This window comes from Dermochelys coriacea, chromosome 3, assembly GCF_009764565.3.
Source record: "Dermochelys coriacea isolate rDerCor1 chromosome 3, rDerCor1.pri.v4, whole genome shotgun sequence".
Lineage (NCBI taxonomy): Eukaryota > Metazoa > Chordata > Testudines > Dermochelyidae > Dermochelys > Dermochelys coriacea.
Genome location: NC_050070.1, coordinates 210,943,754 through 210,959,770, shown reverse-complemented (window position 1 = coordinate 210,959,770; position 16,017 = coordinate 210,943,754). Strand labels below are relative to the sequence as shown.

General features: G+C 44.2%; 1 protein-coding gene across 6 annotated transcripts in view; it reads left to right on the top strand.

Annotated features, from left to right (window-relative positions):
* Positions 1-1,882: 1,882 nt before the first annotated feature.
* ATL2 (atlastin GTPase 2) overlaps positions 1,883-16,017 on the top strand; it is a 58,304-nt gene continuing 44,169 nt past the window's right edge. For 3 of the 6 annotated variants that reach the window (XM_038394572.2, XM_043512204.1, XM_038394573.2), the window contains exon 1: positions 1,907-2,052. In XM_038394572.2, the coding sequence (XP_038250500.1) occupies positions 2,004-2,052 (49 nt within the window). In that variant the 5' untranslated portion in view covers positions 1,907-2,003. Of the gene's footprint in view, positions 2,053-16,017 lie in introns of all 6 variants that reach the window. The other 3 variants (XM_038394577.2, XM_038394575.2, XM_038394574.2) reach the window with 3 other exon arrangements.

Genomic DNA, 16,017 nt, shown 5'->3' with positions numbered 1-16,017 from the left:
GGTCAGAAGGGACCATTCTGATCATCTAGTCTGACCTCCTGCACAATCTTATGTGTTTCCAAACCAAACACTGTAGCATTGCAATAATTCATGAGAACCATAAAGAGAAATTGACAAATTGAATTGTCCGAGAAGACAGAAATGCAAAAAGCTGCCTGGAGTCACAACACAGATTAGGTTTCAGAGTAGCAGCCATGTTAGTCTGTATTCGCAAAAAGAAAAGGAGGACTTGTGGCACCTTAGAGACTAACAAATTTATTTGACCATAAGCTTTCATGAGCTACAGCTCACTTCATCAGATGCATTCAGTGGAAAAGTACTCCTTTTCTTTTTGCGAACATAGATTAGGACATTTTGGCCAGACTCACCAGTACACTCCGGTGACATAAAGCGGCCATAAACTCATGCAAAAAAGAAAAAGATGTGGAAAACAACTCGTTATGATCATGGGCAAATCCAACCCAATCACATTGCACTGGAGGCAGAATTTAGCACTCCTGATGCCATTAGAACCCCAATAGATTGCTAAAATCTGAAAGGGCAAGATTTATCAAGGCTATACAAGAGTTGCTATGGTGCCCATGTTTTCAAAATCCAGATCTGTAACAATTATGGGGCAATATTTTTAAGATTGCGAAGCAATCATGCAAGCCATTCCTTGGGGGCTGGTGTAGCTAATGCCAGCTTCTGTCTCAACAGCGACTCTAAATGTCACTAAAGAGCTGCAACTTTTCCCCCTACTGGTGACAACCACGACTGTAACATTGAACATCCTTTCCATGCTCCCTAAGCTAGCAAAGACTCATCTCCAACAATGCCTGCCAGCTGCAGCAGCGGTGCGTGAATCCAGTGGCATTAAAGCCATGTTCTGGGCTGCTTCCTGGATGATGTGTCACAGATGAGAAAGTGAGAGGCGTTATTCGGATTCTACCCATCTCCCTCTCTCTAACACCATCCTGAGGATGCTCTTTGGTATCTCCAGAGCACCTTCCCACCCAGGATCTTCACTGTGCAGTAGGTCAGAATCATTCTCCCCATTCAACAGATGGGGAACTGAGGCACAGAGAGTGATCAGTTGACTTTGCCCAAGGCCACATAGGGAATTAGTGTAGCCAGGAGCCAGCACGGCCTGCAGCCCGACTTGGGTATGACATGTCAGCTGGGATGAGCGACTGCAGCCGCACCAAGTGCTGATTCAGTATGCCCAACAAGAAAGATTTGGGGCCCTGGTACCTCATGTTTGCTGGGGTCCCACCCACTCCCATTTCACTCTGTTTATACAGGGGTGACTCTGGGGAGGGGGAAGCAGGGGTGACTTCAGGGGGATGACTTCAGGGTTGGGCAGGGGTGATTCTGCAGAGGAGGCCTTGGGGGCGGGCAGGGGTGAGTCGGGGGGGATGGGTGGGTGACTCCGGGGGTGTATGGATGGGTGGTGTGACTGCAGGGGGGGAAGGTGTAGGTGACTCCGGGGGGGATGGGCTGGGGTGAGTTAGCGGGGATGGGTGGAGTGACTCAGGGGGTTCTGGTGGGATGACTCCAGGGGAGGTGGGTGGGGGTGAGTTGGGGGATGGGTAGGGTGACTCTGTGAGGGCTCTGGGCCCTGGCCGCTCGGGATCCTGGAGCTGGGGATAGGGACGCCAATTTTAGTTGGATGTATTTCTGGACATTTCATCGCATATGATAATCTTTCATTAAAGAGTAATCTTTAATTCCTGGAGACTCCAGGCCAATCCTGGAGGGTTGGCACCCCTAGCTCGGGGGGCGGGCAGCCCAAGGGGGCGCTAGGACCCTGCAGCGCCGGCACGCAGGCGCCAGGCGGGCGGGGAACTCGGCGGCGCTCGGACCCCGCGGGCTCCGGACCGCCCGCCCGGATGGGGCGGATCCGGCGGCGCAGTTGCCGGGCGCGCGCCGCAGCGGGATTGGCGGCGCCGCGCGCTGCCGGCCGATAAAGGTCTCGCGGCGGCGTTTGACGTCACGCGGAGTTAATTTTAAACCCGGACAAGATGGCGGAAGGGGACGCGGCGCGGCGCGGCCAGCGCGCGGGGCCGCCAGGTAACGGGCGGCCGGGGCGGGACGCGGGACGCGGCCGGGGCCGGCCCGGCCCTGCGCCAAGCGCCGGCGCGGCGGGGCCTGCCCGGGCTGGGGGGCTCCGGCCAGTGCAGGGGGCTGGCGGGGCCGAGGCCGAGTGTGGCGGGCTCCGGTTCGCATGGGGCGGCACGGGGGGCTCTGGCCGGGCCGGGGCGGGGCGGATTAGTGTCTTGGGGGCTAGGCTGTATGTAGTAGGGCCTGCCCGGCGGCGGCGGCGGCGGCGGCGGCGGGGGGGGCTGGCAGGCAGGCAGGCAGGCAGGGTCTCCTGGATCCTGTTGTGTCCCGTGTTTGGCGGGTGGGGAGGAGAGCTGCTGCCGGTGGGTGTTGGGAGCTGTGATCGGTAGCTAGTGACCAGGTGTCCCGGTTTGATAGGGACAGCCCTTGTATTTGGGGCTTTGTCTGATACAGGTGCCTAGGACCCTCCACCCCGTCCCCATTTGCCACGCTTGCTGTTTGGTCACGCTGCCTGTAGTGGAAGTAGCAGGGCTGCAGGGAGCGGTCTGCTCGGACGGGGGTGCAATCCTGGTGCTTCATTTATGCTGTGACCTACTTTTAAGTAGAACAGAAATCCTGAAGTGCCAGTTTTATCCCTTCCAACTCCCTCATTTGTTGCTTCTCAGCTCCTTCCCCTCTGCAGGGAAAGGTTCTTTGAGCTTTGCCCGTGCAGATAGTTCCTGTAGTGAGTCTGAAACGACACATTCAGTGAGTGCATAGAGGGAGTTGGGTGGAAACACTGAATTGAGTTAATTACATTTTAGTGCCTTGCATAATCACAGGTTTCAGAGTAGCAGCCGTGTTAGTCTGTATTCGCAAAAAGAAAAGGAGTACTTGTGGCACCTTAGAGACTAACAAATTTATTAGAGCATAAGCTTTCGTGAGCTACAGCCGTGAGCTGTAGCTCACGAAAGCTTATGCTCTAATAAATTTGTTAGTCTCTAAGGTGCCACAAGTACTCCTTTTCTTTTTGCGAATTACATTTTAGTGACCTTACCCTATGCTGCAACGCGGTTCTAACTGGCAAGTGACCTGGGGAAACTTGCCTTTGTGTATGTCAAGTTATGTGCATAATTGTTGCCAAATCTCTCAGGGAGAATACTTTGGTAATACCCTACAACTCTGTAAATAAGCCAAGGCAAATGATAGCATTTGGATACTATGATGATGGGAAATGCAGAAAATGTAATATAGATAAAAATGTTAATCCATGTAAAACCTTAATGACTCAAATCCTAAATGATGGAGCAACTTATTTTCTCATTCAAATAAAACCAAAACAGCCCTAGTAATATTTACATAATGTGCTTACTGGTTCTGTTTACAGCCCTTAAAGTGGGGTCTGGTTGTGAAATTTTACTGACCAACTGAGAAGAGATCTTATGAAGATAAACTAGACTTTCCTTGGCCCCTTACAAGAACGTGCTTGTAGTAATATGCTGCTTGTCCTGGAAGCAGATTTGTACACTAGAGCATCCGTGTTCTTGTAGCAAGTCCTCTCTTAATAATGGGACCTACTGTCTTCAAGGGTTTGCTATATATTTGAGTCTAAGATCATATGGTATGGCTCAAGAACAAACCAAACATTTGAGAATGTGTGACTGTCTGATTTTTAGAGCTAGAAAGACAGGCGATGTTTTGCTAAGTCATAGGCTCTTGGGGAGTTAAAATACAATGTAATATCTTCAGTCAAATGTTGAAGTCTTGGTGCTTTGGGCACACTTGCAACATTTTGTTAATTACACTGTTGCATGATTGGAACACTTGGTTTGAAAACCAAGTGGTTGAATTAAGCATTGTTAACCAAAAGCTGATTGGTAGATACCATATGCTGCCATTGGTTAGTGGTGATACACTTGCTAGTCCACTGGATATGGAGACCTCTTGGCAGAAGTAGAAGATGGAAGTTGCAAATCAGATACTCTGCAAACCTGTTGAAAGAGGGAAATAACAAAATGTTGAATATGGGAATATCTGAATATTTTTGGCAATGTTGCTGCTCTTGGTAACTTAAAATAGTCTGAAGATCAAATTTCAAAGATCTGAAATTACTTATTTTGCTTTTCCAGTGGTGCTGAACTTCTTTGATGCAGTTCTCTTGACTTTTTTCAACAGTTGTGGATATTGCCTAGCTTTTTATAGGTCTAAATAAAATCTGTCCACCTGTATGTAACAAGTGGCCTCACTGTGACAGTGGTCTCATCATAAAACGGGAACACACATGTCCTGTACTCAAAGTATGAACATAAGTTGTCATCGAACTACCTTATCAGCAAGACATCTGCTTTCACATTAAATCCATGCTTAGCATTGGAGGAGCTTTCTGTGTGTTATGTACCATCATGTAAAGCACATTGGCAGATTCATAAAATCTGGAGAACAGGAGGGAAACTTAGTAGGATAGATACATAGAGGCTGTTATTTAAAGGAGTTACACCTAACACCCATTGATTTCAGTGGGAGTTAGGTGCTTATATACCATTAAAAATCTGGCTCGTAATTTGTTTCCTATGTTGTACACATCTTTAAGGAACCTGAACACTTCCCTTAATTTACAGCTTTTAATGATGACCTTCCTCATCAAAAATCTATATTCGTTCAACAGTAATTCTGTCCTTCAGGGTAAGGTGTGCTGCCTTCAAGAAAATAGAGAGGTGGTGGTCTAAGGAAATACTAGACAAACTCAAACACCATTGACTCCACTAAAAATTCATACTGACTTAAGGGAATACAGGTCTAAAAGCTCTTGGATGAAATTATTTCAAACTAGAAGTAAAACATTTGCACTGTGGCCAATATCCATGTCTGAAAGCCACCAGTCCTTCAAATACAGATAAGTCAGAATTTCAGAAGACATCTTGGGCCTAAACTTCAGGGGTATTGAGCACCTACAGCTCCCACTGACTTGGCACTCCTAAAACTCAGGCCCAAGACCTCTCCATTAGGAACCCATAATCAAAGGCAACTTCTGAAAACTTTGGCACAAATGTTTCAGTAAAGTTAGTGAAAATGTTACCTCTTCATTGTTTCTACAATAAGATACTGTTGCTGAATACTTAAATAGACTAGAGAAATGCTATTGATCCTCTCGTTACCTCACACTTACTTGAGCATGTTAAAAGAAAATTTTAGATTAGGAGACTAGTACTACTGATGTAAGTTGGCCATAGCAGGGGTAAGTGCTGCTAGGTCTTCTCCCTCAAATCGCTAATGTTCTTAATGGCAATGTCTGAGCTGTTCCAATCATGAAGCTTGCTTGATCATACTGCCAAGTACAATAAAAATGGTGGCAGTGAACTTCTGAAGTACAGACTAGAATTGGAACAAAACTAAATGCATGGTCTTCTCACTTAGAGTGAAACATACCTGAATATTCAGTCTTATGACAATCACAAATTGCAACCCTTTCACCAGGGTTAGGATAAGAGGAAATAAAAAGTTATGACTGTTCATATCCTTTGTCAAAATACACTAGACCACATCAAAATCTGATTGCTCAGTTCTGAGGAGTCACGGACATAGGACAAACTCCGTACTTAAAGGATACCACCAAAGCTGTTCCAACTTTAATTGCTCTTGACTGTAGCCCCTAGGGCTAGCTTGCCTTTATTACAATCAGCAGTAAAACAAGGAACCTACAGTTAGCAAAAGACTTGAGGCCTAATGCATAATCTATAGATCAGGCAAGATGACAGATGTCTTATACTTTAGGTCCCAAGTTGATTTCCAATCACATAAAAGATTGCATTGTAACAATAAACATGCAGATTTGCTGTGTCCATTTAACAACCTGAACTTCTTAGAATGATCTGCAAAAGTTCAAAGGGGCAGTATCAAGTTTAAAATCCAGAGTTTGAAGTGGTTTGCATTCTTGCTTTCATGCAACACTGTGTGTGTGTGTGTGTGTGTACACAATATTGCACTGTGCACTTGCAGTTCTCCAGCTTGCATGCATTTCATTAAGTCCATCCTGGACCAACATTTTAAACTTGATTTACTAACAGTTTAAATTATTAAAGATTACTTCTTAATCTTTTCTATTTCTCATTCTTATTGTCCAAGCTGAGTGAAATCTCCAAAATAAATATAGTTCTTGTTTACACCATGCTGCAGTTCTTGCAATCCAAATACTGTAGAGGAATTTTGAAATACCTACACTTGTACTAAATCTTAAACTTAACGTGACTTCTAAACATTGCTGTGAAGAATTCTATTTAGCTTTTTGTGAAAACAAAAAACACTTTTATAAACCATGATCTGAGTTTGAACTGTGGCAGTGGTGCCTCTTTCCTGTTAAAATGAAAATATTTTACCTGAGCATTAATGGATCATTTCCCTCATATATTCAGAGCTTTGCCATAGTCCTGCAGTTGTGTGTGAAGTCAGTGGAAGTCTGCATGGGTTTGCCCATGTGAATCCAGTTGCAGTATTGGAACTTATGCTTGTAACATGAATACTAGAGCAAACTAATCTGTTTTAAGGAATGGTCACCTTTTATGGATAAAAGCAGGCTAATGATATTTAAGAACAGTATTTCAGTTAATTTTTGTCATGCGGTACTCTGAAAGGAGTACGGATATCTCTACAAATAGAAATAACTCAGCTATGGTACTTGGCAACTAATTTCACAGGAAATGTTTTTGAGTACTTATCTAGGGAATCAGTAGGTGATCATATCATGCTTCAACTGTACGACTTCCCTAATATTACTATTCTTTAATAATAATTTCCTATAAAGCTAAATGATTAACACTACACAGGTCTGTGAGTTTAAAGCTATGGAAGATCTTGGGGGTTTTCAGAAAGCCCCCAATATGTTAAACTATATTGATTTTTTTTAAAAAAAGATGTTCAAAATAAAATCAGAAAATTGTGTTTGCACTGTGTAAATTGGAAGCTTGCCTCATGCAGTGGCATGCAGATTGGGCCAGACACGTTTTCTAATACCTGGTAGCAATCTCCAGTATCTTAAAGGGACCTTCAACTCAAACTACTTGAAATATACTAACATTAAAAAGTTTCCCATGTCTGATAGATTTGAGGCATACCGTTTAAAGGGCACTATTTACCTAAGTTGAAAAAAAATTCTGGCAACAAGGGAGAAACTGACTGCAAGGGGCACAAGAAAATTGACTTCATACAGTGCTTTTGTGCACAAAGTAAATAGGCTGTTTTTTTTTGCTTTCAATTACTGTAATCTTGGCTATTAAATCCAACTAGTCAGTAAAAACAAACACCAGTATTTTCAATTGGTATTCCTTTGGCATTGGTCCTATAAATGCTTATATGAGGTGGTCCATACAGCACTCCCACTGTGTGATCCTTGCTGTTTCAGTCTGTGGACCACCAGAAAGTGCCAGAGACCACAACTTATTCATAAATGATCTGGAGAAAGAGGTAAACAGTGAGTTGGCAAAGTTTGCAGATGATACTAAACTGTTCAAGATAGTTAGGACCAAAGCAGACTGTGAAGAACTTCGAAAAGATCTAACAAAATTAAGTATTTGGGCAACGAAATGGCAAATGAAATTTAATGTGGATAAATGTAAAGTAATGCACATTGGAAAAAATAACCCCAACTATACATAAAATATTATGGGGGCTAATTTAGCTACAACTAATCAGGAGAGAGAGTCATCATGATAGTTCTCTGAAGATGTCCACGGAGTGTGCAGCGGCAGTCAAAAAAGCAAACGGGATTTTAGGAATCTTTAAAAAAGGGATAGAGAATAAGACAGAGAATTATACAAATTGCTCTTATACAAATTCATGGTATGCCCACATCTTGAATACTGCGTACGGATGTGGTCCCCTCATCTCAAAAAAGATATAATGGCATTAGAAAAGGTTCAGAAAAGGGCTACTAAAATGATTAGGGGTTTGGAACGGGTCCCATATGAGGAGAGATTAGAGGCAAGGACTTTTCAGCTTGGAAAAGAGGAGACTAAGGGGGGATGTGATAGAGGTCTATAATCATGAGTGGTGTGGAGAAAGTGAATAAGGAAAAGTTATTGACTTGTTCCCCTAATATAAGAACTAGGGGCCACCAAATGAAATTAATGGACAGCAGGTGTAAAACAAATAAAAGCAAGTTGTTCTTCACTCAGCGCACAGTCAACCTGTGGAACTCTTTGCCTTAGGAGGTTGTGAAGGCTAGGACTATAACAGGGTTTAAAAGAGAACTAGATAAATTCATGGAGGTTAAGTCCATTAATGGCTGTTAGCCAGGATGGGTAAGGAATGGTGTCCCTAGCCTCTGTTTGTCAGAGGGTGGAGATGGATGGCAGGAGAGAGATCACTTGATCAATACTTGTTAGGTTCACTCCCTCTGGGGCACCTGGCATTGGCCATTGTTGACAGACAGGATACTGGGGTGGATGGACCTTTGGTCTGACCCAGTATAGCCATTCTTATGTTCTTTAACCATTGTCTTGAGAAACTTTTCAAGTTCAAGTGCAAACCATAATAGCTGAAACGTGCCTAGCAGAGAAATTTAGACGATCATTATTTTACCACTGTGTACAGCCAGGTTTGTGTAGCATACACAGTTATCCGTTTTTTTCAGTGGACCGATCATATGTCTGTAAAAAAAAAAAAAAAAAAAAAAAAGCTAATGCGGTTTTGGGATGCATCAGGAGAGGCATTTCCAGTAGGGATAAGGAGGTTTTAGTACCATTATACAAGGCACTGGTGAGACCTCACCTGGAATACTGTGTGCAGTTCTGGTCTCCCATGTTTAAAAAGGATGAATTCAAACTGGAGCAGGTACAGAGAAGGGCTACTAGGATGATCCGAGGAATGGAAAACTTGTCTTATGAAAGGAGAGTTAAGGAGCTTGGCTTGTTTAGCCTAACTAAAAGAAGGTTGAGGGGAGATATGATTGCTCTCTATAAATATATCAGAGGGATAAATACAGGAGAGGAAGAGGAATTATTTCAGCTCAGCACCAATGGGGACACAAGAACAAATGGGTATAAACTGGCCACCAGGAAGTTTAGACTTGAAATCAGACGAAGGTTTCTAACCATCAGAGGAGTGAAGTTTTGGAATAGCCTTCCAAGGGAAACAGTGGGGGCAAAAGATTTATCTGGTTTTAAGATTCTACTTGATAAGTTGAAGGAGGAGATGGTATGATGGGATAATAGGATTTTGGTAAGTAATTGATCTTTAAATATTCATGGTAAATAGGCCAAATCCCCTGAGATGGGATATTAGATGGATGGGATCTGAGTTACCCAGGAAAGAATTTTCTGTAGTATGTGGCTGGTGAATCTTGCCCATGTGCTCAGAGTTTAGCTGATCGCCATATTTGGGGTCGGGAAGGAATTTTCCTCCAGGGCAGATTGGAGAGGCCCTGGAGGTTTTTGCCTTCCTCTGTAGCATGGGGCATGGGTGACTTGAGGGAGGCTTCTCTGCTCCTTGAAGTCTTTAAACCATGATTTAAGGACTTCAATAGCTCAGACATGGGTGAGGTTTTTCATAGGAGTGGGTGGGTGAGATTCTATGGCCTGCGCTGTGCAGGAGGTCGGACTAGATGATCAGAATGGTCCCTTCTAACCTTAGTATCTATGAATCTATATTTTAGTACTAATTTCCTGTGAAATCCTAGGTTGGCAAAAAAGTCAATTCAAAAGCAAATATTTCATCAGACTAGCTGTAATATATATCTATTTATTAAACTGACTTTAAGCAGAGAACACTGACTTTTGGGAAACTGAAACTTTTTCAAATAGTGGGTAAATGCATGTAGTCGAGTTAGTTTGAGCTGGATGGAACACACCTACTCAGTAGGCCACACATAGAGAGACTGATGAACATGCTACAGTTTTAGTACAGCTAGGTCTTCTAGGTCACGCAGTAGAGGCATATTCTTTTAGAACTGGAGGTCCCAGGTTTGATACATGTTGTCGATGACCCACCCAGGGGTGCAGTGTTAGAGACGACACACTGCCTGAAGTTCTCCAAACAGAAAGCTAGCCTCCAACTTCAAAGTCAACATTTCCTGTTAATACTCAGGTTTTTTTTATGGGTTGTCTGTCTGTCTGAAATTTGTCAGTGCTCATGGGAATGTGTAATCTGACTTTTGAAACTGAACTAAAACAAGATTCTCTCCGAAAATACATTAAAAATGCAGGTTTCAGAGTAGCAGCCATGTTAGTCTGTATTCACAAAAAGAAAAGGAGTACTTGTGGCACCTTAGAGACTAACAAATTTATTAGAGCGTAAGCTTTCATGAGCTACAGCTCACTTCATCGGATGCATCCGATGAAGTGAGCTGTAGCTCACGAAAGCTTATGCTCTATTAAATTTGTTAGTCTCTAAGGTGCCACAAGTACTCCTTTTCTTTTTATTAAAAATACAGTTGACCCTCCCACTAATCAATCTCAGATCAAATATTCTGAAGTGCTGTGTATCCTTGTAGCCTCCCTTGGTATTGGCTAGTGGTTAGCTGCTATTTAGGGATGGGAAAAAATTAAACAATCAAGACTGTTAAGCTATTCAGGAGCCAAGGAGCAGTCCTACAAAGAGTAGTTGGGGGAAAGAGCATTTTCTTTCTGCAGCTTACTTGATAGCAGTAAGTAATTTGGTAGTCATGAGCAGACACTAGAAAACTGAACATGTAAAGTGCTATGTAAGTGCATTATTTGCATCTGCAAAATGTCTCAGACTAATCCTGTGAGGAATGTAAGTACTATCTCTATATTATTGTTCAGGGTATTTAGATTGGGGATTGGAGATGGTTTTGGTGACTTATTCCAGGCTACGCAGGGAGTCATAGGAAGGGACTTAAATTGTAACCCTTGCATTTTTTGGCATGTCTTGCTCATGGCTTGCTCTCTAAAAGAGTAATATTTTGCTGTTTTCTCCTTGTTGGATGGAGTCTTCCCCCCTCCCAAACTCTGATATCTTTCCTTTTCTCTAGCTGTTCTCTCATTAACAACTTCAGTTTCATATTTTATCTTCTGACCAGAGAATGAGCACATGGTTACCTTAATTGCTGTTGCACAACTGACCTGGAATGTAGTACTACTGTATGGCAGGATGGAACTTGCACATTACCACTGATCTCCATGGATTGCTCTTCAAGAACTGGAATGAAAACCAGACTCTGAAATTCAGCCTGAGACTTCAACTTTTCTTCCTTGCATGTTTGCACAAATAAAAAATCCACAGATCTATGAAAGAGGTCTCAAAGTGTGGGCATAGACACGGATATAAATCAGAACTAGCACATAATTATTCAAGCATAACTGGGTTAAAAAAAGAACTAGATAAGTGATGATCTATGCTTAATGAAGTGACTATTCACCAAGATGGTCAGGGACATGACTCCATGCTCCAGGTGTCCCTAAGCTTCCAACCGCCAGAAGCTGCGACTAGATGAAGGGATGAATCATTCGAAATTGCAGATTATAACAATCTGCATTGTATAAATGACTTCTTATTGATAACAGGAAAATATTTAACATGTATGTTGGTGCAGTTTGTACTGCATGACTACCAGTAAAAGGAAACTTCATTTTCAATCAAATGTAAAAAGTGTGTAGAAAATCCTGTTGAAGAAATGATGTTGACTGCCTGTTCTGCGATACAGGGTCTACATTTTTACATTGCACGCTCCCAGGAAAGTTGTTCTCATTCAGTGATACAGTTCAGTTTGGGATAAAGAAGATGTGGCGTGAAGTGCAGTTATTTTCACCCAGTACATAAGCCAAATCTTGTTAGTGCCCCCTCCAAACTCCTGAGGGGCTGGCTTGTACCACTTGCATCTTGTAACTTCTTTCTTGAGAGTAGGTAAAAAGATAGGAGGAGGAGCCCCTTTTCTTTCTCTACTTCTTGCTTTTGGCCGTTGCTTTCCTGAATCTTTTTAGGGTATGTCTATGCTGGCAGAGTTACAGTGCCGGCAGTTACAGCGCCGCTCAGAGAGTGCTGAAGGGAAACTGCTGTTGTGTTTTCGCACTGTCAGCTGCCTGAACAATAGCGTGTTCAAGCTTGCAGCACTTGCAGTAGTATTCGGAACGGTGCACTCTGGGCAGCTATCCCACAGAGCATCTCTTCTGCTGCTGCTAGGAGTTGTGGGAAGGCAGAAGGAGTCGCGGGGCATCCTGGGTCCTGTCCCATCCCAATGGCCCATGATACATTTCTTTGCATCCCAGCAATCCCTGTGTTTCCGTATGCATTTGGCGCCATCTTTCAATGGTTTTTGTACTGTGCGCTCTGAGTCTTTGGTCTGCAGGAATGGATCCTGCACTGTTGACCAATATGCTGCTCGCTGTAACATGTCACGAGTGGCAGTGGAGTTATTCTTTAAACTACAAAGGCAAGCGGAGTGCAACATTGATCTCGCCACGCATGGTAGCTATGACATGAGATTGTTTGTGGCATTCATGGAGGTGCTAACCACAGTGGAATGCCACTTTTGGTCTTGGGAAAACAAGCACCGAGTGGTGATCACATTGTCATGCATGTCTGGGATGACGAGCCGTGGCTGCAGAACTTTCAGATGAGGAAAGCCACATTCATGGGACTGTGGTATGAGCTTGCCCCAGCCCTGCGGTTCAAGGATATGAGAATGAGAACTGCCCTGTTGGAGAAGCACGTGGTGATTGCACTGTGGAAACTGGCTACTCCAGACTGCTACCAATAGGTCACTAACCAGTTCAGAGTGGGAAAGTCAACCATTGTACTCAGGTTGACAGAAGTGTGCAGGGCCATTAATCACATCCTGCTCTGAAAGACCATGAATCTGGACAACATGCGTGCCATTGTGGATGGCTTTGCACAAATGGGCTTCCCTAACTGTGGAGGGGCAATAGATGGTATGCATATTCCAATTCTGGCACCAGACCAGCTAGCCACCGAGTACGTTAATTGCAAGAGATATTTCTCAATGGTTCTCCAGGTGCTTGTGGATCACTGTGGGTGTTTCACGGACATTAAAGCAGGCTAGTCCGGAAAGGTGCATGACTTATGCATCTTTCGGAACACTGTCCTGTTCAAGAAGCTGCAAGCAGGGACTTTCTTCCTGGACCAGATGATCACTGTAGTGGAAGTCGAAATGCCCATTGTGATCCTGGGAGACCCTGCCTACCCCCTAGTGCCAGGGCTTATGAAGCCATGCATGGGGCACCTTGACAGCAGCAAGGAGCGGTTCAGCAACAGGCTGAGCAAGTGCAGAATGGCTGTTGAGTGTGCTTTTGGCCATTTAAAGGCCTGCTGGCGCTGCCTGTATGGGAAGCTGGACCTGGCTGATTACAGTATTCATATGCTTATAGCCGCGTGCTATACGCTCCATAATATTTGTGAAGGGAAAGGTGAAAGCTTTGCTCAGCACCTGGAGGATGAATTTGGACAGCCAGAGACCAGAGTTATTAGAGAGGCACAGTGTGGTACCATAAGGATCAGGGATTCCTTGAGGCAGTGATTTGAAGTTGAAAGCCACTAATATTTGTTGCTATGCTCTGGAGTGCAGTGCTTGTAATGCTAGGAGGTGATAGTGATTGGTACAGATGATGCACTATGAAGGTGTAAGAAAATTGCTTGTTGCTTTGCAGGGCTCTGTTTGCTTTCAATAATGGAATAAGGATTGCTTTCAAACCAAAACAATTATTTTATTAAACTACTGGATTGGGGAGAGAAACAAAAAAACATATCAGCACTGAGGGGGAAGGGAGGGTTGCAGGAGGAGGTGAGGTCCTGGGATGGTTAAAAATTTGTGTATGTCCAGGTATCATATCCAGCCTTGTCCTTTGGAGTACAGTGCAGCGGGTACTATACTTCAGTAGTGCTAAACTGCAGAGGGATGGGTGTTGATTGCAGTGGGTACTGGGAGTCTGCAGGGCTGGATTGTGATGGGGCAGGAGTGGCTCTTGGGGAGAGCCAGCACTGTAGGGGGTGGCTTATAATCATCCCTGTCCCCACATTTTCCACAGGCTGTGTCCATTATGGAAGATACCTTGCTGCTGAGGGTGAGCAAGGCAATCAAGAGAGGTTCTTCTCCAAGACTGCAGCTTCCTTATGTGTCTCGCCTATATGCAGCAATGGTGTCATGCAGATTCCCGTGAAGTGAGGGATTCAGTCAACACCCTGTTCTGCCGCTCAGACCAGGCATGTGGTGGTATGCACATCATACAGACATAAGCCTGTTTTCTGCAACCCTCCTGCCCCCAACAACTTGCTTTAGTGATTTCCAAAATCAAAGCCACTTACCAGGGGCCTCCATTGGCACTTCGCCAAGATCCAACAGCTGTGACTGGCTAGGCTCCTCTGGGGTAGAAAAGAGCAATAAGTGGCTGAATGCATCTCTGACCTTCGAGTCATCCTCTGCCTCTGGGTCCCCCTCCCCAACCTTGTCCAAGATTTCCTCCTCCTGGCTCAGTCCACTCTCAGCTGGGCATGTGAGCCAGTGAAGTATCCACAGGGGCCTTCGCAGTGGAGGTGGGGTCGCCACCGGGTATGGCGTCCAGCTCTTTGTAGAACCGGCAGCTCGTGGGCGCAGCACCGGAGCGGCACTTTGTCTCCTGTGCCTTGTGGTAGGTGTTCCGCAGCTCCTTCGCTTTGACCCTGCACCGCAGTGTGTCCTGGTCATGGCCCCTCTGTCATGCTTCGTGAAATCTGTCTGTAGGTATAATTCCTAGGGGTGGAGCATAGCTGGGACTGGACAGCCTCCTCTCCCCACGTGCCGCTGATGTCCAGCAGCCCAGCATTACTCCAATATGGGGATCACCTGGTGCATGGAGCAGGCATGGTCTGCTGTAGAGATGCACTGAAACCACTGCACGCGTCACCAAGTAAACAGGAAAGGGATTTTCAAAATTCTCAAGGAATATACGGGATGGGGATGATGATTGGTCACCTGAGGGCAGTGCAGTAGAATTCAAACTGATGACCAGAGAGAGGCAAGAAAAGGCATTGTGGGACACCTCCTGGAGGCCGATTGCAGCTCTGTAATCGACCAGGATGTCTACTCTGGCAGTAGTGGTGCTATACTCTCAGCGCAGAAAGCTGTACGCCTCTCATCGGGGTGAGTTTTTTACAGCACTGCAACTGCGCAGTTTCTGTGCACTCAGTGGCTTGGCCGTGTTCTCACCTCAGGAGTTACAATGTAGCAGACTGCTTTACTGCGCAGAAACTTACCAGGGTAGACAAGGCCTGAATGTGGTTCGATTTGAGATCCCTTTGGTTTAGGAGTTAATTAGGAACAGAAGCATACTGGTCACAGTACAGAGGACTGACAACTTGTGGAAACTCTCACAGTATCTGTTACAGGTGAGGAGCAGGCAGTGGAAGCAGGTGAATTTCTAAACAGCTAAGATCCTGTTTTAATGCATATATCCTGACTTTCTGAAAATACACAGAATGGCACTGAGAATTTCAGCTGCAAAGCCTGCCATGTAGTGTTGGTGGCTGTTGTGATCAAATATCTTCTATTTAAAAGAGAACTTTTCCTCGACAACCTTTTTTCTTAAAATGTAAGCATACAAAATACACTTTTAATAGCTCAGTAAAGTAATATGAAGAGTTCTTGTTAATTGTTCATGTGTAAAGTAACACTTAAAGCTTAGTGTTATATTTCCATACTATTAGCTTTAACAAAGTACTTCGTCTTATCACTGTTACTATTCTGTTGGTTGGAAGTGGAACTTCAATTCAATTTTATGGAGTTGGGACCTTATTTCATGTTGGTTGTGTTAGTGCCCTATGTTAACTTATAGTAGCGTTGTGGGGTTTGTAAGACTTGGGTGTCTCATCTACATTAAAAAGATCACCCTGGAAGCGGTTCTGTCTGGGAAACCTGTGCAGTTAATGAAATGTATTGGGTTCAAGTAAAATACAAAATATTTAAAAGCAAGTATTGTCTCTAAATGCTAACAGGCTTTTAAACCTTAATTCCAGAAAGGTAGAGCTTCCTTACATGTGTTACATAATCTTATT